The sequence below is a fragment of the Passer montanus genome, unplaced genomic scaffold (assembly GCF_014805655.1).
Source record: "Passer montanus isolate IOZ18808 unplaced genomic scaffold, ASM1480565v1 scaffold1, whole genome shotgun sequence".
In the NCBI taxonomy this organism is placed as follows: Eukaryota; Metazoa; Chordata; class Aves; order Passeriformes; family Passeridae; genus Passer; species Passer montanus.
Genome location: NW_024356504.1, coordinates 874010 through 896352, shown reverse-complemented (window position 1 = coordinate 896352; position 22343 = coordinate 874010). Strand labels below are relative to the sequence as shown.

General features: G+C 37.4%; 1 protein-coding gene across 2 annotated transcripts; it reads left to right on the top strand.

Moving 5' to 3' along the window:
* The first annotated feature begins 358 nt into the window (after positions 1-358).
* BOLL (boule homolog, RNA binding protein) lies at positions 359-20608 on the top strand. Of its 2 annotated transcripts, none has more exons than XM_039696857.1 (12): positions 359-670; positions 2606-2746; positions 5617-5708; positions 7840-7894; positions 8334-8412; positions 10784-10950; positions 11479-11550; positions 12229-12276; positions 13444-13569; positions 15017-15091; positions 18379-18445; positions 20258-20608. In XM_039696857.1, exons 1-11 carry the CDS (start codon positions 653-655, stop codon positions 18394-18396), a joined length of 891 nt encoding a protein of 296 aa, XP_039552791.1. In that variant the 5' UTR covers positions 359-652; the 3' UTR covers positions 18397-18445; positions 20258-20608. The 2 variants fall into 2 exon arrangements, with proteins under 2 accessions (XP_039552791.1, XP_039552781.1); XM_039696847.1 differs by having other exon boundaries at positions 2603-2746.
* Positions 20609-22343: the final 1735 nt, after the last annotated feature.

The window sequence follows — 22343 nt, the reverse complement described above, 5'->3', positions numbered from 1 at the left end:
TTCAGTAAGGGTGGGAAAAAAAACCCGAATATTTTGAGTATTTTGGGGAGTGGTCATTAATGTGTTATTTTCCAGCTCTCTTGAGTAGACCAGAAATTTTATCTTCAAGGTCATCGCAGACCCACAGCCTGTTTTCAAACAGCCTGCCTGTTGTTTCAAAACCCCTGTTTCAGCCCCGCCCGCCCCGGGGCCGCCGGTGCCACGGAGGGAGGGCAGAGCAGCCGGGCCGCCCGACACCCGCCGGGCCATCGGCACAAGCGGCCGCGGCTCCGGGCACCGCAGCGGCCGCGAGCCGCCCGCTCCGGGGGCGCGGGTGGACCGGCAGCCCCGGGGCCCTGAGGCGGGGGGGTGCCGGGGCAGAAGCACGCCCGGCCGCCCCGTCGCAGCCATCCCGTGAAAGTACTCGGGGGCTGCGGGGAGAGGGATTTGGGGAAAGGGAGATTTCCCCGGGAAAGGCGGGCTGAGGCGTGTGAGGGAAGGGCCGCTCCGTCGCGCCGAGTGCTGCGTTTAACACCGCCGCCGCCAGGCTGCGCTTCCCCCGCCCGTTGCAGGCCCGTCCCCCGCCGGCGCGCGTCAGCTGGGCGCGAGGCGGAGCTGAGGAGCGCGACGCGTGCCGGGAACGTGCCGGGGGCCGAGGCGGCTGCGAGGACCGATGGATCCCGAGGGCGCGGTGAGGAGCCCGGCGGGGCCGCGGGGCTGNGGGGCCGTCCCGCTGGGGCGCCGCGGCTCGCGTCCGCCCGCGCGGGGCCGCCATTTTGTCCGTGGCGGCCTCAGGCTGTGGAGAAGGCGCTGGCGGCCCCGGGTGTGCGGGACACGGTGCCGCGGCGACGGGGTCTGCCTCGGACCGGACAGCACACGGGCTGTGGAAAGTAGAGGTGTTTTGGGAGATAAGTGCGCCTAATCACCAGGCCTTTGTGGAGTTGGGTTGTCTGACTGGGCGTGTATTCAGTGTAAAAATGAATATGGTGATTCTGCTAACGAACAGGTGCCAGGCGCACTAAGTAATCTGTAAAAATATTGTATATATCTGTGAATATATATATCTGTGTTATTTGGGGAAATTGGTAAAAAGGAAGTTTACAAAACAGTAGAAATAAATATTTAGGCAAGTGATGTGCTGATGCCACATATTTGGTTTTTGTGATACTCTTATTGCCATGCTGATGATAAGGAGGTGGTTATCACAATACAAATTTTAACTTGTGACACTTTAAACTCACTGTGATTTACAGTATTCATTATTGTGAGTTCCTAAGTGGTGTGATTAATTCCTCGTTTCTTCCATTGGGGTATTTGCATTTGTGGCTTATTTTAATATATCAGCTCTTAAAACGTGTACAGAGAAAATGCAATTTGGGCTCTTTGGGGTAAGGAACCCATTTTTGCTGTGCTGCCAACTGTTAATTGTTATAGTTGAATCCAGAAGCTTTTGCGCTGAGCACAATTACTGATGATTGTACATTGGAGCATTGTCTTTGGTGTGAGAGATGGAGACTCTAAACTGTCCTGTCTCTTGGGAGTGTTTTGCTCCAAAAACAAATCCTCTTGGGGACTGTAGTGACTCTGTTGGTTCCTTGCCTACTAGAGGTGGGGTTTGTTCAGGTTAGTACTCTAGAGTAGTATTCCCAGTAGGAGAGATGTGTACTAGATTCTCTTGAACAGATCAGGTTAACAGCCTCAGGTTTTTCCTCTTGCCCCAAGTGTGTGTGTTTTAGTACATTCAGGAAAGACTTGTGTCTTCTCTAAAAGTGGAATTGTGTGAACTAAGCTTTATTTATTGCCTTTAAAATATCCACAATAATACCATTAATCCATTACTTAGAATTAGTAGGAGTAACTCTTGGGTAGCTAAAGAAGAATTAAATAATCCTGTTGGGGAAGTTAGTGACAACACCATGTGGCTGCTTTCCAGCTATGATCTTCGCAGTTAGGATTGACGTTATAAGGCACTACTACTTTGTTTTGAAAAGAGTTTACAATAAAATTGTTTCACAGTTCACAAGTGTAAGCATGCTGGAAGTTAAAACATCAGGCAGGCTTCGCCAAATAATGGTTTTCATGAGATCCCATTGAGTTATGTTCCTTTAGTGGGGCGAGAGCAATCTGGTTGTTCTTCTGCAGAGGGGTGTGGAGCTTGTTGATTTCCTGTGGTGGAATTATGGGTGCTCAGCACTTGGAAAATTAACCAGATGCTGTTGCAGAGAATAGAGTTGTGTAGATGTGTGTGAGAGCGCAGATTGAGTTTAAAATGTCCATTCTATATAGGTTGAAAATAAGGGCTTCTAGTAGAGAGAAGATAATAGAATTCATAATCTGAAGTTTGTGCAGCAGGGTGCTTTGCAAATTGAACCAAGATTGGTGTTCAGTTTGGAAGAGTGTGTTAAACACTGGACTTCAGACTATAGTGTATTCACCAATTTACTGACTTGATTAAGATTGAACTTGTGTTTAAATACTGAGCTACGTTGTGAATAAAAATGCATGGTTAATGTTCAGCATCTTCTGTGCCTTCTGAAAAATTCTGTATGTATTGTCTGTTGAGAGTTGCTTCATTTACTGATAAATAATGTGTAAGATTTTGAAAATGTTTTCTTTCAATCAGCAGGCCTCTGATCAGATGCAAACAGAATCTTTACCTTCATGTCCCAACACTGTGTCACCGGTGAGGTTAAATAATCTGATCGGTTCTCCAAGGTTTGGAACAGTTACTCCAAATCGTGTCTTTGTTGGAGGAATTGATTTTAAGGTATTCTTCCCTCTTTTTGCTACTAAATTTTAATTTATAACAGTATAAAAATCAACAGGGAAAAAAGAGAGACAGTCATGTGTATTTGTTTAAGTTGGCAATTCTTCTTCACTTTAGTAGCTAAGCCTACAGTAGAGAGTAAAGCTTTAAGTCATTATTTGCATAACTGTCCTACAAAGTTGACTGTACACCTAGCTGCTAGAACCTTTTGACACCCCACTTCTTCAGAGTTTTCTTTTTTCATAGAAGATAGCTTTTGTCATCAGCAGAGCTGATGGCAGAAATGCATGTAGAAGGTTTTGTTTATGTATGCCACTTAGTGTAATTTAATAAACTGTCACAATGTTTCATATAGCCTGTGGGCAAACGTCAGTGGCTTTTGTTCCTCTAGCACTTCTGGTTCACACAAAGAATTGCAGTGCGTATATTCCTCACCATAGTAATTTTCTTTAAGGCAAGAGTTTGTTTTTAAAAGAAGTATGTAAGCTTCTCTGAGTAATTTGCAGTATTGATCTTAATTCTTAGAAAGCTCGTGCCTTTGTGTATTCCCTGAAATCTTTAAATCGCAGTGGACATTGGGCCACTCTTACCTTGTTCAGTTGCTTTTAACATTTGTGATAAGCTTAAGGTTTTTTCTCTCTTCCCACTTTAGATAATTAATTAAGCCATTGACTTTTGCAAAACGTGCTTGGTTAGCTGTTGCTTTGTTCCCACCAAGAGTGCATCTTCCCTGCATTAATCCTCCTAGACCTTCTGATTACTGACTCATTTGAAGAGGAACAGGAATTGACAATTCACTCAGACTGTTTTGCATGACAAATGCAAGAAATTCCAGAATTTATTATTTTATTTGGCAGAGATAATTCAAATAGAGGTGTTCATATTTTAAGATGTACAGGACCTTCAGTACATTTAGACCTCATTAAAGTGGCATGGTAGCTTTTTGCACCAATAGTAAGCAAATTTCTGGAGCTATAGAAAGACCCCCTCTTGCTCTCTTCTGTCTTCACCCCAGTTTCAAAGGTTAAAATACTTTTCTGTATAACATCAACATTTTTATAAATTATCATACTTATTGGTCATTTTGAAGGGTCTCTTCACTTGATTCAGTTGCTGATACTTTAAAATTTATTATGGAATTGTATTTTCAACAGCAGTTTAAACATTTGTAATCATAAAGAGGATGGAGTTTTTTTGCAGAGGGGTGAGGAAATAGAAAGGATGAAACCTCTGTAGCCATTTTAGTTGCTCTTCCATTTAGCATGGTTCTTTATACCAAATACAGCTTTAAATTTCTGATCTTATCCTCATAGGGTTTATATGTCAATCTCATGGCAAAAAGTGTTGGGGTTTTTGGGGTATTTTTTAAGCCAAAGGTCTTATTCAAGTCACTTGGGATGATGCAAAAGCTGTTTACTTTATTTTTGTGGAAAAGGGAGACAGTTAATCCACAAAAAACTTGTTTGCTTTCTAGCAAGCTCTTCTATGATTTTACCATTTTGTCTATCACCATGACAGTGATTTCTGTTTTCAAGAGGAAACACCTGGTCTCTCAAATTTAGAGAAACAATTCAGCAAGGGAAGTTAGAGTTGGGAACATTTTCATCTTGGTCTGAAGAGCTCTTTCTTTAGTGGTGCAGGCCATGTGTCACTGACAAAGGCTAATGCTAAGCCTGTAACCTCCTTAAAGAATCTGACAAATGCCTTTGTCTTATCATAAGCAGGAAAAGGCAAGTCCTATATGTGTTTCTCATAAGTTTCTAAATGTTATGTTTGCACAGATGCTTGCAGATTTCACTGTGCATCTTAGAACAGCATTTCCTTCTTACTCTGCATCAATGCACTGCTCTGTACATAAACCTTTGTCTTTCCAAATTCACAGTTCCATGTAGCAAGCCCTTACATCCTTGGGTAGTACTTTGGGCGCCGATCAATTTCAGGCTTGGATGAGACACATGAACCTTTGATGTGCTGGAGAGGATTCCCTAAATTGTATACAAACAATCCAAGTCATTAACTAAGAAGTAAAATAGTACTTGGTATACTTGAAGTTAAGGAGAGCATAGATGAATGGTGTGTGTATATAACCATGTGTGAGGTGTAGCATTAGCTAAGGGCTATGTAGAACAAAACTTAAAACTCAGTGATGCTTACTGCATCATTTGTGATACATGCTTACATTGTAAAACAATATTCATAGAAGGCAGAGGAGTGTTGACAAAGCTTAGGTGAGTCTTTACAAAGCTTAGAAAGTTATTCCCTGCATACTTGGAAGGGGGCATTTCCCTCTAAGTTGACTTAGACCACTCTCCATTGAAATAACATTTTCTTACTTACAGTGGGGAGTTCATATAGTGTGCTTGTACATATTTGCAGACTCTCATGTTAAAACCTCTTCAGAAAGAGGGATCATGGTATATTCAATGGATTTGACCACTAAATCACTGTGGTTTAGGGGGATTTGTGGGACTTGTGTATATCTATATGCTCTGTTGTGTTACAGCTGAAAGTATGGCAGTGATTTTTTTGTACTGTAAACTGCTCTAGCATGTAATTAACAGAAACTAAACTTCAGATCTAGTACACCTGCTTCATTGATCTTAACTGTAAAAGGACAATTGTTGCATAAATCTACTCATGAGAAGTTTTAATGAGAAGTTTCTAGAATTACTGTTGAATAATTAATGCAGTAGTTAAGTGGGCCCTGAGGCTCATTCTTCTGTCTTCATATGCAGGGTTATAATTAGTTTGTAGCAAATTTCATCCGAAGTACATCCATTAATAGTCTTAAGGTAAACATTGAATTAATTAATTGAATAACTATGCAAACCAACTTTTCCTTTTTATCCCCTCTTGATTTACCATACTAGACTAATGAAAATGACCTGAAGAAGTTTTTTGCTCAGTATGGCAGTGTGACAGAAGTGAAGATAATAAATGACAGAGCTGGAGTATCAAAGGGGTTGGTATAGTAGAATAAGTGTATTGTGGAAATTGAAAATAACAGAAAGCTGACTATAGTAAATTTGATTGGTTTTTTAATAGCTCATAATATTTTATCACTGATGTTTCAGTTATTCTGTGTGTGCAAAAATCTGTTCTTGCCCTTTAATATTTCTATATAGATGTTTCCAATTTGCATAACTAAAACTCTATTAGTCATGTTACAAGATGAAGCTGTGTATAGCTAGGAGAGAATCCATGTTTCAATTTTTTCAGGTTTTCTTAGTGCCTATTACTTAAGTAGATTATCCTAGCAAGGTTATTTAGTTATTAAATATATTTCTGTTACTGAAAACCCATATGGAAAGGAGCCTAAAGTGGAGGAAGAGCTGAGATACACCTGATTGTGGTGGAGTGCATGGCAGTAACAGATTTTTGTGTGAAGATTTCTGGACCAGCAGCATAGGGGACAAATCTGATACTAAATCATGGTTACTTACAATGGAGACTGAGACTGGAAGTCACCAGTAGGAGAAATGGCAAAGACCAAATACAAAGAAGGATTAAGATTGCATAGTAAAATCATTGCTGTAACCCAAAGGATGGTGGTGTCAATAAGGTGGGGAAGTGCACTGCCAGCAAAGGGAGGAAAGAGGGCTGAAGCAAAAAGCAATGTGCATGAGAGTTCACCTCTAAAGTTCTCTCCTGAGGAGTAAGGACAGCTTTAATGCTGTCAGAGCTTAATATGTGTCAGCAAGTTGTGCTTAACTGCAGCTCTTAGCACAGAGTGCACTTGCATGACTTCAGAGACTTGGTCCCAGATCTGTCACCACACCTTTTGTCCCTTTACTAAATTCCAAGAAGTATCTGAGAATTGCAGTGTATGTGTGTCCATATAACCCATAATAATTATGCAGTTGTGATTACCAACGTATGTCTCACAGCAGGTATGTTGGAAAATAATTACTTGCCATGCTGTTAGGATTTCTGCTGAACTCCAAACATAAGATCCTTTGCTTCTGCTTGACAAGAGCTTGATTTTAAAAACTTACAAGTTTGTGATTACATCTATTAGTTTATTGTCCAGACAGTCTACAGAAAGAAAAGTCTCTGTAGGTAAGGGCCCAAGGAGGAGAATACTTTGTCTTCTTTGAACTTGGAAATGTTTCTGCTTTAGAGAAGCCAATACAAGAAAAGCCCACAAATTTGAAAGTACAGCTGGTCAGATTTATTCAAGTTCTGTATTAAAATCAGCATACAAATGCTCACAAAGAATGATAACCTTTTGTATTGGAAAATCTGATCTGCTGGCAGGAGGGACAGAAGCTCATACCTTCTGTAATGTGACCCTGAGAAATGACAATAATAACAAATCATGTTCACAGAAATACACATTTCACAGATTTTACAATTATTTGAAATTTAGGACATCAAATTTATTAGAGGGAGGAGCAAGGTTTTTTGGGTTTTCTTATCTATGTGTTGTATACTTTTGGATACTTACTTGGCACTGACAGTGCCACCAAGATTACTCTGGAAATGAATTGAGGGGGTTGGAAAAGCAGGAGTTCGGGGTGGAAAGTTTGATTTATTGCAGCAGTTAATAGGTATGGTAAAAGACACACTATGTCACAAAGTATGAGAATTGCTTCATCCTTGATCTCCACAGAACTCTTTAATGCTAATCCTGTTAAGAATTACAGGAGAATTCACAGATAATGGCTGCATCACTGCTTTTTCTGAGAACTCAGTTTAAAATAGTGGATTGTGCTTGTGGCAGTGGGGAACATTCACAGTTGTTGCTGAAGTAGGTGGGAGCTGTACTATGAATCACTGTATAATATTAACTTCAAAAAAATGTCAAGTGTCTCATCTTTGGTCACCTCAACAAGTGAAAGGTTTAGATTAAAATCTTTTTTTAACAGAAAAAAGGTTGAGTAACAAGAACAGCTGGTCATTCATGGTAGTATATTGCCACATCTTTGAATGTAATTAAAAAGGTGCTAAGAATGCACTTAATTAAATCTTTACTTCTAGGTTGTTTTTTTACCCATTAATTTACCTTGTAATGTCACTTGTACTGTAGATCAAGTAACTATGTGCTGTGTTTGTAAATACAAACTTTAGAGGCTTCTGTTATTTTTGTTTAGGTATGGCTTTGTTACATTTGAAACCCAAGAAGAGGCACAGAAGATTTTACAAGATGTAAGTGGCAGTCCCCATTATGTCTTTTAAATTAATTGATTAATTTCATACTAGGCCTGAGTACTCTGATCCTCTAATTGCAAAGTTGCATTTGAAGAGAAGTTCGGTCTGATAGTTAAAATGGTTTAAAGAGATCTAAGATTTTTTTAATATTAAATTTTAATATTCTGGTCATCCTCTGATTTTTTTTTTCTTTTGTCCTACTCTTCTATTTTGAATGATGCTTCCAGAAGTTCCTTTTATGTTGCAGTCTACTAACTGTGTGTTAGTATTAAAAACAAACCTTGAGGAGTTTCACCAGGTTCCAGACATATCCTAGCATCTGGTTTCAACATAACTGCCCTCATGCTCAATGTGTCTAACCTACTAAGCTATTTCTCACTTCTCAGATACCTAGATTTGTGTAGAAAATAATAATGTCTGATTTCTTTAATTTTAGGCTAAAAAGCTCAACTATAAGGATAAGAAATTGAATATTGGACCAGCAATAAGAAAACAAGTGCGGAGTCCTAATGCTCGTATGTGTTTTTACTTGTATTTGTGTATTGTCAATATGAATATGTTTTTAACCAAGATGTACCTGGTCTTACACTGCATTAATGCTGTGTCTGGCATGTGCTCAGCATGATTTGCAGTGGAAGCAAATACATGCAGTGGAAATGTTGAAATAAATAGATTTATGGTGTGTTGGTTCTTTTATCTCTCAAGATGTTGTTTCTTTTACTTTATTGGAGAGAGTTACCTATCTAGGAACAAACTGAATGGAAATTCAAGTTGCCTGGCAGAACCTTAAATCTAAACATTCAGTGTGTCCTCACAGGTTCTACAGGATAAAGCAGGCTCTGCTGGTTAGTGGCATTGTTATTCATTGATTATTTTGTGTTATTAAAAACCCATTAGGACTGTTGCATCTTGCTTTCTTTGGTAGAAACCATGAGGAATGGGTGGTTGTAGTCCCCACTCTCTTCTTGAGCTGTTTGTTCTAAGCTATTGAATGGATACTGAAAATGTAGGCTATAAATCACCAACTTTTAAGATGAGATCTGTCAGTTGTCTTCAGTAAGGGCTGTGTGTCAGAAATGTAAAGTAGAATTCTTTTTTAAGTAGCATTGCAGCAGGCAGTGAAGTGTGCTTTGGGACTTTGCTGCAGTATTTGTCCTGTGGTACCTTTTGGAACAGTTAGGAAAAACCCATCCTTTTGCTCATCTTCATTCTGAGGCCAGAATACAGAAGAATGTTGGTTTAATCCTGAAGCTGTCTTTAGTGTGTTGTGCTCTATTAGAAGTGGTTCACATGTACACTGCTGCTGTTGGTGCAGACACACTTGCTGAAGACAGGAAATTTTCCTCTTCCCCTGCTTGTGCCCAAGTATGCCCTTTTCCCTTGTGTAAGTCTATGGGTTATTGTTTGCCTGGGAAAGTGGAATCCTTGTTCAAACTGTACAATTTCTTTGCTCTAGAAATTATTCAGGATGATCTTTGCTCAGTTATCATCATGAGATTGTATGCCATTCTCTTGCTATGCTTTATTTCACTTTTCATCTTTGACTTGTATCTTCTCAGTTGTGTTGCCTGACTTGTGGGAGTTCCTTCCTCTGACTCTTGTAGCAAATGTGTAAATTGATAGAAAAGAGACATATCTCTGTGTTATAATTGAGACATGAGGCAACAGAGAGGTAAACCAAAAATCCTTAAAAAAGGCTTTTCAAAGAAAGCTGCTGTATTCTTTTGAGATCTTTATTTGTAGACTTGTTGTCTCTCATGCCTAGGATAAATCTGTGATACAAGATCATATTGCCATCCAGACACATCCCAGGGCCTGGTTTCAGTATGTCTGCTCTCATGCTTAGTGTATCTCAGTCACCACGATGCTTTGTCCTACTGCAGCTCATCTTGGGTTCATGGAGCCAGAACACCTGGACTTAAAATGTCACTGTAGAGCTGTGGATTCCATTATATTCCACAAAATTAGAGAGCTGGACAATAAACTGCTGTCCTCTGTAGCTCACATATATAGTGCTTGTCTTTCATACTGCAAAATTATTTTTAGCTCTTCTGTCATAAGATCATTTGGGGTGAGAGCTTTGAGCATAATTGGGAGAACCACTTGGTTTGCCCCAGCATCAAAATGTATTTTTTCATCAATGAATTTTCTGTGTTTGATGAGGAAGATTTCCTTTTTCTTTGCCAGAGACTTATTCAACATTAGCAGAAAGTTTGTGCAATTACTTGGTAGCTAGTGGACAGGATTGTTGGCCGTGGGATTGTGTTGATGTCCTCATCTGAGATACCAAGAAGTGCTATTCTAGATTGCTTACTGGAGCTAAAAAAGTCTTTAGTTTTCCTAAGGTGTGCTTAACATTATCTTAACAAACATCTTAGCCTGTCTATGCATAATCTATCAGCTGTGTTGTCTCCAATTGTCTTAGGGCTTTTCTAGGAATTAGTCAAACTCTCACTATCAATAAAAGCTCTTTAACCCCTGTGGGACCTTTCTTGGTCATCCACTGAGCGTTCTGGTGATCTCTGCAGTATTCTGTTCATAAAATGGCACTTCACGGTGGTTTTTACCTTTGCAAGGCAAGATGAAAAACCAAAACTTAGTGATGTTGTTTACGTTGTGTTCTTCCTGATTTTTTTTCTGTACTATGTTACTATTTTGTGATTTCAGCTACAGAATTAACTTTCCCTTTTTTTTTTTTTTATTGCTCTCTGGAAATCTCCCCATGTTGTGTTGTGTTTAATTCATGTTTGAGAGGGAATTGAGATGGCATTAGACAAGCTGCTCCATGTTCTTTCTGTGAAGATCAAAAGTGATCTTCTCTTTTTTTCGTGGTGTATACATCTGAAAAAAGTTATTTACTAATAAGTTTTTAAATATTTATTCCAGGTTCTGCTGTGACACCACAAGCTGGTACCATGTACACAGCTACTGCTGTATCACCAGAAGCTGGTACAATGTACTTGACCACTTCAAGTGGATATCCATATGTTTACCATAATGGAGTGGCTTATTTTCATACATCTGAAGTCTCTCCTGTTCAGCAGCCATGGCCAGTAAGGAATTTATTGTGGTATTTATGCTTTTCTATGGACCAAGAGAGCTGCAGTGTTTTCAAGTCCCTTCTGCTTCATTTGCTTCAGCTATGTCTCATGCTAGGTGTTTAATTTGCTTCCTTATATTAGACTTTATTTTGTGTTGCTTGGTTGTTTTTTTTTTAAATAACACTTCAGTTTATTTTGCTTCTACAGAGCACTTTTCCTTTGGTGTGACCTATTGAGCAGGACAGTTCATAATCAGTCTGGGCCTTGTCCCAGGAATAAGTTTTACTGTCTCTAGATAGTGATGGCCTAGTGCTTTCTAGAATGGTGTAAGTGAGTATGCCAGAGATTTTTGTTTGATCTAACATAAGCTGTCAGAGACACTGGATTTGAAGCAGTTTAAGTTGTAGATTAAAATTTTGTGAATCATTTTTGAAAGGGAGGGGGGTGGTTCAGTATCATAGTACTCTGGAGCTGTGTGTAATAGGAGTGACAGTTGATGAAATGGCTGCATTAAGATTTGTAACTTCTTTTCTTTTGAAGTCTCGCTCTGTTTCCAGTTCACCTGTGATGGTTGCTCCACCTGTTTATCAGTCTCCTACATACCATTATCAGGTATCTGTTTGAAAAAGATTTTCAGACCATCACTAATCCTCCAGCCATGCAGTACTATTTGCAGCACTGTCCAAGGTCTGTTTATTCTTAGGAAATAGTTTGTAATAGTAGTGTGAAACATATTTTAACTTTAACATATTGAAGACTTTTCTGTAATATACAGTTTATTCTGCTTATGTAACTACATGAAAGTTTAATAAATTACATTTTCTTGTGTGTTGCAGGACAACTGGCTTATCATCTAAGCCAGACTCCTGCTCAGAGTAGGCCTGGTTAGAACAGATTGCTTGGGTACTTGTGCAGTTGGGTTTTAAGTAGCTCCATTGATGAAGACTCCACATAACATTTCTGGAGAGCCTTTTCCTGTGCTTGACCCTTCTGATCATAAAGACCTTTCCCTTAAAGCTACGTTGTTTAGTGGTCCAGCTTGGGTCCACTGATTCATGTGCTCTGGGCACCTCTGTGGAGAACCTGACTTCAGTGTTTTTGGAGTTTATGAAATGGTCAAGTTCGAGGTGGAGTGGAAATAGACAAAACCATGTTCCAGAGTAATTTGGGGCTTAATGAAAATCATATTTCCTCCTTTTAGTTAAGAATTAATTACAGATTTCAGAATAGTAGTATTGTATGTGTGTTTGTTCTTCACCACATTACTGACATCTTCTTGTTCAATTTTAGGCACCAACACAGTGTCTTTCAAGTCAGTGGCAGTGGTCTGTTCCACAGGTAAATACAGTTCATAGTTACAGCATTTTACCATTACTTTTCACCTAATTTAAAGGTATGCTGTGCTTATCCAAGAGTGAGATTTCCCGCTATTCACAACTTGATTGAAATTAATTACTATTAATTGCTGTATTTTAGCAATGTATGTCAACAATTACTGCTACAATGGAAGGCATAAAATAGCATCTGTTGAAACATTCAATGTAAGCCTGATGTAGAGAAAACATCTTCCCCTCCCCTTCCATTTAGCAAAATACTCGTATCAAATTACCTGACAAATTCTTTAGAAGCAGGTAAAAACTACTAAATTTCACCTGATTAAAGAAATGGATATTAACTTAACAATTAACTGATAAGTGTGACATTTCATAGGGGTAGAGTTAGCAGGAGTATGTGGACACACACTGGGTGAAATGAAACCCAGGCCCTTGAAGTAGGGAGAAGATATTGTTGACTTAGTCATTTTGTGGGGAGAGTTTATCTGTTTTGTCAGACTAGCTTAATATGGAAATCTTGACACTCAAGGGACTTGAAGAGTTTGAACCTGAAGGGAGGACCAAGATCCTTAAGCTTGAGCTGTTACAATGAAGCCTCTGGGAGAGTTTATCTGTTTTGTCAGACTAGCTTAATATGGAAATCTTGACACTCAAGGGACTTGAAGAGTTTGAATCTGAAGCTTAAGCTGTTACAATCAGTGTCATTACTTTAATAGCAGCCAGCCTTGTCCAGTTATGGTCTGTTCCACTCTAATAGATCAATCTACTGCTTTGAAATCAGATGCTGAATTATGGAGATACTCTAATTATTTTAATATAAAAAACTTGTTTTGCTGGTTAATGGTGTTGCAAGGGAAAATTTAACTGTAATATGTTTCTGTGATTTTGAGATTAAATATGAATTTTACAAATTTTAGCATTTTGCAATGCTCTCCAAAATGTAAATAAAATCTAAAAATCATGTAAAATTGAAGGGCATTTTTTTTCTCATACTACCTGACCTTTCTGTCTAATTCCCTCTTGCTTAGTTTCTTTCAGGTAATCAAAGATTAATTTGACACTTCATTTTAAAGGTTTATCTTTTGTTTATATGTAGCAAAAAAGACTGTAAATTAAACTCTTTATCCTGCTTAAATTATAAAATTTATAAGAATAATGTGTTTTCTTTCAGTCTCTTACCTCTTCACCTCCACTCCTGTATCTGCAACCATCTGAAGTCTTTTATCAGCCAATAGGAATTAACCAGGAAGGTGGATGTATATCTCCACCTCTCCTAATGGAAGCTGCAGTTCCTGAGGTATTTTAAAAAATGTAAAAAAGTGTACTGAAAATTGAAGTGCTTATTTGTCATTGAAAAATACAATCTTTTTCTTTAAACACTGGCTGTTAGAGCAGTGAGGTCAACTGTTCTGGTGCTTATGTTGATGTTAAATAATTCCAGGTGTCCTCAAGTTTGAACTTCTCTTCCTGTCTAGGAGAATGCTTTGATTCTGAAATGTTTTAGAGTCACAAAGGTATTACAGACAGCAATATAAGGACTTGACAATTGGTTTTGTTTGCAAGTAATGTTTAAATAAATGGGAGTTTGTTATTTGGGATCTTGGGTTGAATATCGCTGAACCACAATAGTTTTCTAAAGTAATTATTCTGTGAGTAGAAGCCTGTTTCTAAATATTCTGATCATCTGAATTAATTAAGAGTGTTTTATTGTACTTCAAAAATTTCTTAAGCATTAGAAATTTTACTGATATGGAATCAAAAAACTAAGCAAAAAATACTTAATCATTCAGTCAATCTCTTCATGATTGTATATTAAAAATTATAGCAGATGGCTACAGGAAAAACTGAATTACACACTTTTTCACATTGGTATTAATTGATGCTTCTCAAATATTCATTCCTCATGAGCAGGGAGGCCAAATAGATGTTAAATTAGGACATCTAGTTATTAATACTAGTAAACAGGTATAATTCCAAAAGTAAATGTGTATTTTATTACTACAAGAAAAATTCCAAAACTGGTATTTCAGACATCTGAAGTGGAAAATTCTGACATGCTGAAGTAATTTAATTTCCTGACAAAGTTACTGAATAATAAAAGGCTTGGGTTATGGGGGTTTTTCTTCTTTTTTGAAGGTACATGAATCTTGGTATTTATTTTATAATCATAATTTTATTAAGAGTACTATTTTACCTTACTATTTCATGATTTTGATATAAAGGTGTATACAGAGATCTGAAAACCATGAGCACTAAGAAAATAGATAAAATTAATTAAGGAATATTTGGATATAATGTGCTCTTGGTTTACAGGTAGGCAATTCATTCACGTTAAAGGAAACAGTGTGTGGTGTTTCAGAAGAATGATGTACAATTCCAAGAATAGTATTACTTGTATGTAAATATTTTATAAGTATGATACTGCTGGGAATTAAGTTTTCAATGTGCTAATCTACACATTTAAACACTGTTCCCATTAGAGCCGAGTGAAATTTGTAATAGAGAAGCTGCTACTTCTGTCAAGGAAAGTGATTTGTGACAGTGATTTAAGATAAACTAAGTTTACTGAACTTTGCTAATCTGTGGGGAAAACAGATTTAAATATTAAAGTTGTGCTTTTAAAAAAGTCAGTAGTTTAGCCCACATTTTGAAGTTTTAAGGATTCTAAATTTCTATGAAAGGCTTAAAAAACTTAACATTGTGAAACAAGCTTTTTTGCTTCTTTTTTTTTTTTTTAATGCCAGCTGTATTCTGATCATGGAGTTCAAACACTACATCACCAGCCCTATGTCCAGAGTCACATAGCCATGCCTGCAGCTGTGAGTATCAAACCAAGATAGTTACAGAAAGCATGCCAGTATTGCTGTCTTCTTTCTTGAAGCAGTGACAGTAAGACAAGAGGGAAATGGTTGAGAAGGTCTTTTATTACTTGATTGGTACATAAGGAAATGGGAAATACTGGAGAGAAACTGAGATTTTTCTTCAATTGAAGTTTTGTTACAAAGGGACAAATATGTTACTTATTTTGGAACTATTTGGGGAAGCTAAGAAGTGAAAACATGACTAGTTATTTTAAGACTGAGCTACAAAGTAAACTGCAAATAAGAAACATGTCAAGAGAAAATGGTGACCCTTTTTCAGTTCTTTAAGGTGATGGTTACAAATCCTTGTTTCTTTCTCTGGGTTTTGACCTTATATTCATTACTTCAGCCTTAGAAAAGTGCCTCATGTTATGAGGAGTTGATATTTTGAAATGCAGAAAATGGAAAACTGTCCCAGTCAGTCACCTCTGGGTGTTTTCTTGTGCAGTTTGGATTTAGAAAGACCATTTGAATATTATTCCATGCCACCTGGTGCAAGTTGTTGGATTTTTTTGGTTTCCAATTTAAGGTGCTCTTGCCTAAATTAATAAGGCTGTTGATGCCTTATATGAAATAATGTCAGAACTGATTTGCCTGATGACAGAGATCTAAAGTTGTCAGTAATTATACTTGATGTTACAGCACTTGCTCTTCTGTGAAAGGTGTTTACTCAGCTGCAAGTGGAAGACTAAATATGAATGAATAAAAGTCATGTTAGAAACTCTGTTTTCCACATATCTTAAACTTATTTTGATTTTTAGCATTTTTCTGGACTGTTGTGTAACAATATGTAGTAGATATTTCCAGCAGAGGGGGCTGTAATCCAAGTGTTGTCTTGGAATAAAGTGCCCTCTATTTCTTGCACATTCTTTCCTGTTTTCTCAGAAGTCTAGTTACCTAGAATTAAAAACTCTGCTCTGTTCAAGTCTCAAGTAGATTCACAGATAGTTAAACCTTTCCAAAGACTTACTGAATTCTAATAATTTTATTCATTACAGGTTGATGCTGAATTTTTAATATCTTTGTTGTTTAGGTTTTATTTATTTAGTTAGCTTCATGTACTAGAACTACTACTAATTAGTAGTTCTAAAATATAACTTTCCCTTTTAAATTTTCATACTGCCTTTTCACATACCCAGTTTCCCAGGTAATGAACGTGATCAGCTTGTATTGTGTGGCAGTGTGGCTGAGCTCTCACCAATGATTGAAAAAGGCAAATGTTGTCAGCACACTGCTATGTGTTAGGCAAGTGGCTGTGGTATTACCACCTGCTCCCCAGCTGCAGAAGGCCTGGTGGCTGTAGTCTACTTAAAATACCCCAACAAATATGTGCTGCTTGAAAACTGCCAACTCGGGGCAGTAGTAATGCCTGAAGTGATGACTGTGCCTTGGAGGTAATCTGCTAATTGCCTCTATTGCACTGTGTACTCCCAGTGCAATTGCTGGGCTTTGCCCTAGGAGCTGTAAGTTGGGGGGTGAGAGTGGGATGCTACAGCTGGTATCCAGATATTTTTGTCAGTTGTAGACTTCTTACAGCTTTGAAATGAAGCTCACAGCACACCATTCTCTCTGTTCTACCATCAGTACAAATAGTAGTAACTACTGAGTTACATCAACAAAATGCTGGTTTTTAGTACAAAGTTTTTAATAATGCTAAATGAAAATTAGAAAACAACATATTCCAACTTCCAACTATAAATTATTTTGAGATCCAAATTTGGTATTCAAGATCAAGTTTAAATCAAAAATGCTAATCTCCTCCCTGTATTTGTGTGTTTGCTAATAATGTTGAATATATTGACTTTAAGCTTAATTCTTTTGGCAGTTAATAGCATGCTCTGTTGATGAGCATGTGGAGGTGACTTCAGATATTCCCATCTATACAAATGGATAAGGCTGACATTCATTCTCAAAGGCTGCTGGGTGACACATCTTTTTTAGGAAGTGAGAAGATTTCTTATCTCTACTGTATTTTTCAGGTCCTATATCATCTTCTAATATGGAGATGAATGTTTAGATTCTTCCAAAGAGTATATGTTAAATAGTGTCTGGTAGTAAAAGTTACCTGGGCTGCAGTAACAGTGGAACCTTGAGCGAGGATTGACATTTGTGATCTTTGATTTCAGGCCCAGGACAAATATCTGTGAATTAAGTTTGGTTTTGTGAGGTGTTTATCTGAAGTTCTGACACACTGGCCTGGTAAATGTTAGTTGTATAGTTTGTGTGTAGTGGGGGAGACCCCTGAGGAGCTGAGCACACAATTGCAGTCTACAGAGTGAGCAAAGTGTAAAAGGTTCTGGCACATGGACTGAGTGGGTGCATAGGGTTTGTTTTATTTCATGCTTTTAGCTTTTTATTTATTATCTACCCTTTTGAGCTGCAGTGTCCTCTTTGGCAGTAGGCATGGTTCTAGTCTGTTGCAGTTGTTGCCTTTCCCATAGTTTGTGTCAAGCAGAGTTTTTGGGTGGCATCAGCAGTACCAGGCAGTAAAGTGTGTTTTGTGCTATAGTTCGTGGGTCCTTGCATTCAGATCATAAGGGTGCATGATGGCCTTTGCATGGTGAGTGTTCTGTAAATTGAACTCAACATAACACACTGTTTTTCTCTGCAGTTAAGAGTAATAGGGGAAGATTTGTGTTCAGTGTGTATAATACATATAAATGTACATGTGTTTGTAAATGTTTGTATAGATACACATGCAAGTAGATTTATGTAAACCATGTCTTTCATAAGAGTTCTGGTGTAATCATTTGGGGAAAAGTTTAGTTATTTTATGCTTGTACTGCATGTTATTGTCTGATATTCCATCTGAAACAACAAAAAATATTGCTGCATATTTTCTGTATAGGTAAGTGAAATTGAAAGAGGCTAAGCCTTTTGTTTATAGATATGTTAGTCTAAGAAATGTGAATCTAAACTTCTAGTTATATGATTGCCAAGGGACTTGTCACTAGCTGCAGCTAGGTCTGTTGCCTCAAAAATGGCTATTTTAAACTCCACTTGCTAATTTGATATTAACATGGAGAAGTACAGGGAATGCATGCTTTTTCTCATGTTACTTCATTCTGTGTCCTCTTTACAAACTTCTCTTTTCTGTTTGTTTGCTCTTACTTCATTTCGGTGAGTTTTTTCCTTTTGCTTTCTCTTTACTTGATGACCCTATAGAGAATTCACTATTTAAGCATTTGGGCCACTCTAGTCTATCTTTACTGATTAATTTATTTTTTCTTCTTTTTTGTGACCAGTCTTTCCTGTGTGGCTGAGATCCATCATCACCATAACAGCTAGCAGCTGCCAGTTGTGGCATTTGGGGTCAGTTGTTTCATTGCAATGCTTGCTATTTATGAATTAGTGAATAATAAAACGTGCTCAGTTCTAGCACAGTCTGCAGCATCACTTGCCTGCTTCCTGCAGTTTGATGCTTGCTGATAATTCTCTTCATAAACCAAACCCTATATATCAGTCTCATTCATTCCTGGGATGGTAATGTATATGTAAACTCCATCATTTTAATTAAACTGCCTAAGTTTTGTATGGGTTTGGATTGTTTTCCTTCAGTAAGAATGCAGTTTTCTGTACTTCCAATGTATGATTCTTTTGTTTCTGAAATCTGTTTTAATTCCCTTTTGACAACTCCTTCCCTTTTTCTCCCTATTTTGTGCAATTTCCGGTAGCTTGTGTTTATAGGGAAGGTGCACTCTGGCAGGTGCTCAAGCATGCTTTTACTGTGAAAATGCTGCCTCTTTGTTGCTTACACTTTTTAAAAAATAAGGATTTTGATGAAAGGAGGCCTAGGGAAGAACATGTGTTTTGCACATCTTAGAATTAGTGTCAATTTCTGACTTGATAGCCTTTAAACAGCTCGCTGATTTGTAGCAGGGCCTTGCTGTACGTTAAGATGTGCCTGTATGATTTCCCCCCAGCTGTGGCTTTTAAACAAATATTAGAAGCCTACCAGTGTAAAACTGAGCCTAATTTTCTCAGTAGACAAAGAGAATATGTTTGTGCCCTACCTATACTAATAAGAGTTAAACTAAAGAAAAAGAGAAGCACATTGGGGTTGAAATCCTGTAAAGTGGATATGAAAACTGAAAAGCATGGAACTTTTGAAAAGCAGTGCACAACATGATGGGGAGTCAGTAACTGATGAAAAGAGAATGTTATATTGAGATTACAGTGGTTTGGATATCCTGATAGAGGTGTATGAGCTGCAGCTGGTTGTATTAGGAAACCATCAGAGCCAGAAGGGAGAGTAAAAACTTAAATTTAAAAAACCAAAAAAGTTAGTGATGAAAAGGCCTGGCCTAAGAAGTAAGGTTAGAAAAAAAGGACAGTCTGAGTCTGTCATATGACATAGTTAAGTAAAGAGTCAAGGCAAGGACAGTGTACCTTTGGGATATAGAGCAGCTGAGATAGGGGGACTGTAAGAGAATTTCATCTTTGGAAGAAGAAACAGAATAGTGCAAGTATTCTAAAATCTGTTTGTGCCAGTACCTAAAATGGTAGCTGTGTTTTCTGCATCTTGCCATCCTTTTGTCAGCAGTTGGTGGCATCCACTGAAAAATTATGTAAACACAGTCCATTGCTTCTCAGTTTACAAATAAAAGAGCTTTCAGGTTGTTAGTTCAGGTTTTATGTGTCAGCTACTAAAAACTTAATGTCAGCATTATTGTAAGTACCCATAGTAAAACACTGCTCTAATCTACACTACAGAGAATGCTGAAGGAAAAAAAAAAAACAGAATTGATTACATAGGTTTTCAAAGAATACTTTGTAAAAATAAATTTTCCCTATCCAATTATAAAGAGGATACAATTGCTTTAATACCTTGACATCCTTTAGTAAGACTGTATGATAAACGAACAAAACTGGGTTATTTTCTTTCAGTAAAATAATTCTGAATTCTTTCTAAGATTGCATGCTTGTAAATAAAGGAGGATATTTTCTGCCACTGTGGGCTTCATGACCTAGGTGCATAAGAAAAATCTGTTTTTCCTTTTTGAACCAAATCTGTGCAGCTGATGCAATAGTGGACTGTAACTATTCATTGAAGCATTATTAATGCAGCAAATGGGACACACTTTGGAACGGAAGAAACAACACAGCATTTTTCCCTCTCTTTAGGAATTGAGGTCGCATTCTGTGAGAAGAAATGTTCTGCATCATTCATCTGTGAGTCTGAAACCTCAGTGTGCATGAAGTCATCAGTTTCATCCTAGAAAAGATTACAGAATGGAAGATAAAAGTTTACACTACCTTCTACAGATGTAAAACACTGGGGTTTTTAGATATGTATTTTGCTAAAATACCTGTCACAGGGAGGAGGGTATGTTATTCCTAACTTCTGACATTTCCTTGCAGGTTCCCCAGTTAAAATACCACTACTTTTTGTCAAGAAATAGCTTGAAATTTTGTAGTTTGGTCAGGTAAAAACACATGAAATAATAATTTTGTCTCTGCATTTCTTTTTTTGATAAAAACCCTGTTTCAGGACAGGAGAGTGATTTCTGAAACACAGACTGCTGTATATATTCCAGTTACTAACCCAGACTGAAAACCAGTATACATCTACTAAAGAGATAATGTCACCTTTTAATTTCTGGGTTACATAAACTTAGTGATACATTAGTTATGAAGTTGAAGCCCTTTTGCCACATACAGCATTTTTGTACTGTGGATAAATCTAGTTATTTAAATCTGTGTGAATTTCATTTCCATTCCAAAATTATTTGTCTAGCTTAATTTTTCTTGCTATCAGTATTCTCTACTTTTATAAGGTAATTTACTTGTGTGTCATTTTAGTGTTTGGAGTAATAACTTTTTAAAATAAAATTTGGACCCCTAGTTGAATAATGATTTGTTCTCGTTCTAATAATTTTCTTGCATATGCATTTGGTTTTATGGTATGTTTTTAGCTATAGAAAAAGGAATGAATTGGCTACTTGAATTAGAAAAAGCAATGAAAATTTCTTTGCTTCTTTGGGGTTTTCTGTTGTCTGTATGAAAATAAGGAACTCCCTGGAAGTATCACAAATTGAGATGAAGGACTACTTTTTTTCCTTGATTTCAGGAAAATAATTTTGGGGTTTGGTCATGGTGTGTTGTTAGTTTAGTTTTTGTTTTTGCTTCTCACCTCCTAGGGTTCCTTCTATTCATTACAAAATCAGATTCCCCAAAGATTGAAAATGCAGCTTCTGTGTTTAGAGGATTGCAAGGTATGGCTTATTGCTTCTGTAGCACTGAAGCCTTTATTTTTTCTATCTAAAATATCCTTGAGTTATTCAACTTTACCTGTTTTGTAGTAATTTGGGGGTTTTCTTTTTGTGTGGATTTGTCTTGTTGGTACTTTCTTCCTTTTAATCATTCAGAGGTCTTGCCAAACAGACACTGTAGTCAGTGAATAATCCATGTATGATATGTAAATGTCTTTTAAGATTTCTTCTGGTGTTCAGTCATACTTTATGGTGTTGTTCAGGAAGAGAGTTGGACTCCAGTTCTGGTTTTATGCTGTTTGAAATTGTTAGGAAAGGAGATGCCATGTGTTAGGTCTTTGTTGCCAGTTTCCTCAAGTGACTTTGCACCTTCTGCTAGGTAGAAAAATGTACACAAATATATTTTTAATAGTTTCTCTTTTTAACACTTTATTGCTGTAGCAGGTGTAGTAGATTGTTTTACCAGTAAGTATCAAAAGAAGTATACCCTTGTTTTGGAGACATGTAGAGCTCAGCCTGTTTTTGAAGGGGAAAGTATTAATTTGTTTTAGGTTCTCATGTTTCTGAGCAAGTCTGTACCACTAAACACATCTGTCCAGTTCTGTTTAATTTTCACATTTTAGATCTCATTGATACAAATTTATCACAAAAATCTTGGCTCATCAAGGCCAATTCATTTCCATGAAAGAATTTTTACATAGTAAATGTTTTTTAATTAAGTTTAGTCTCTGAAGGTACCAAAGAAAGATTATGTTCTGTTGGAGCCTTGCTTCTTGGTGTCAGGAAACACACATTTGAGCCAGGATTCTGGAGATTTAGTCCTAAGCCTGTATTTTTTAAATCTGCACTTTGTTTACAAATGTGAGTTGCCTGTTTTTAATTGTGCTTCAAAGATTCAAGGAGTAAATTTTACAGTGAGTGCTAATTTAAAAGAAGAGTGCTTAGAGGGAAGTCTCTTGAACTAATTGCTTGAAAGTGTACAAATACTGTGCAGTCAC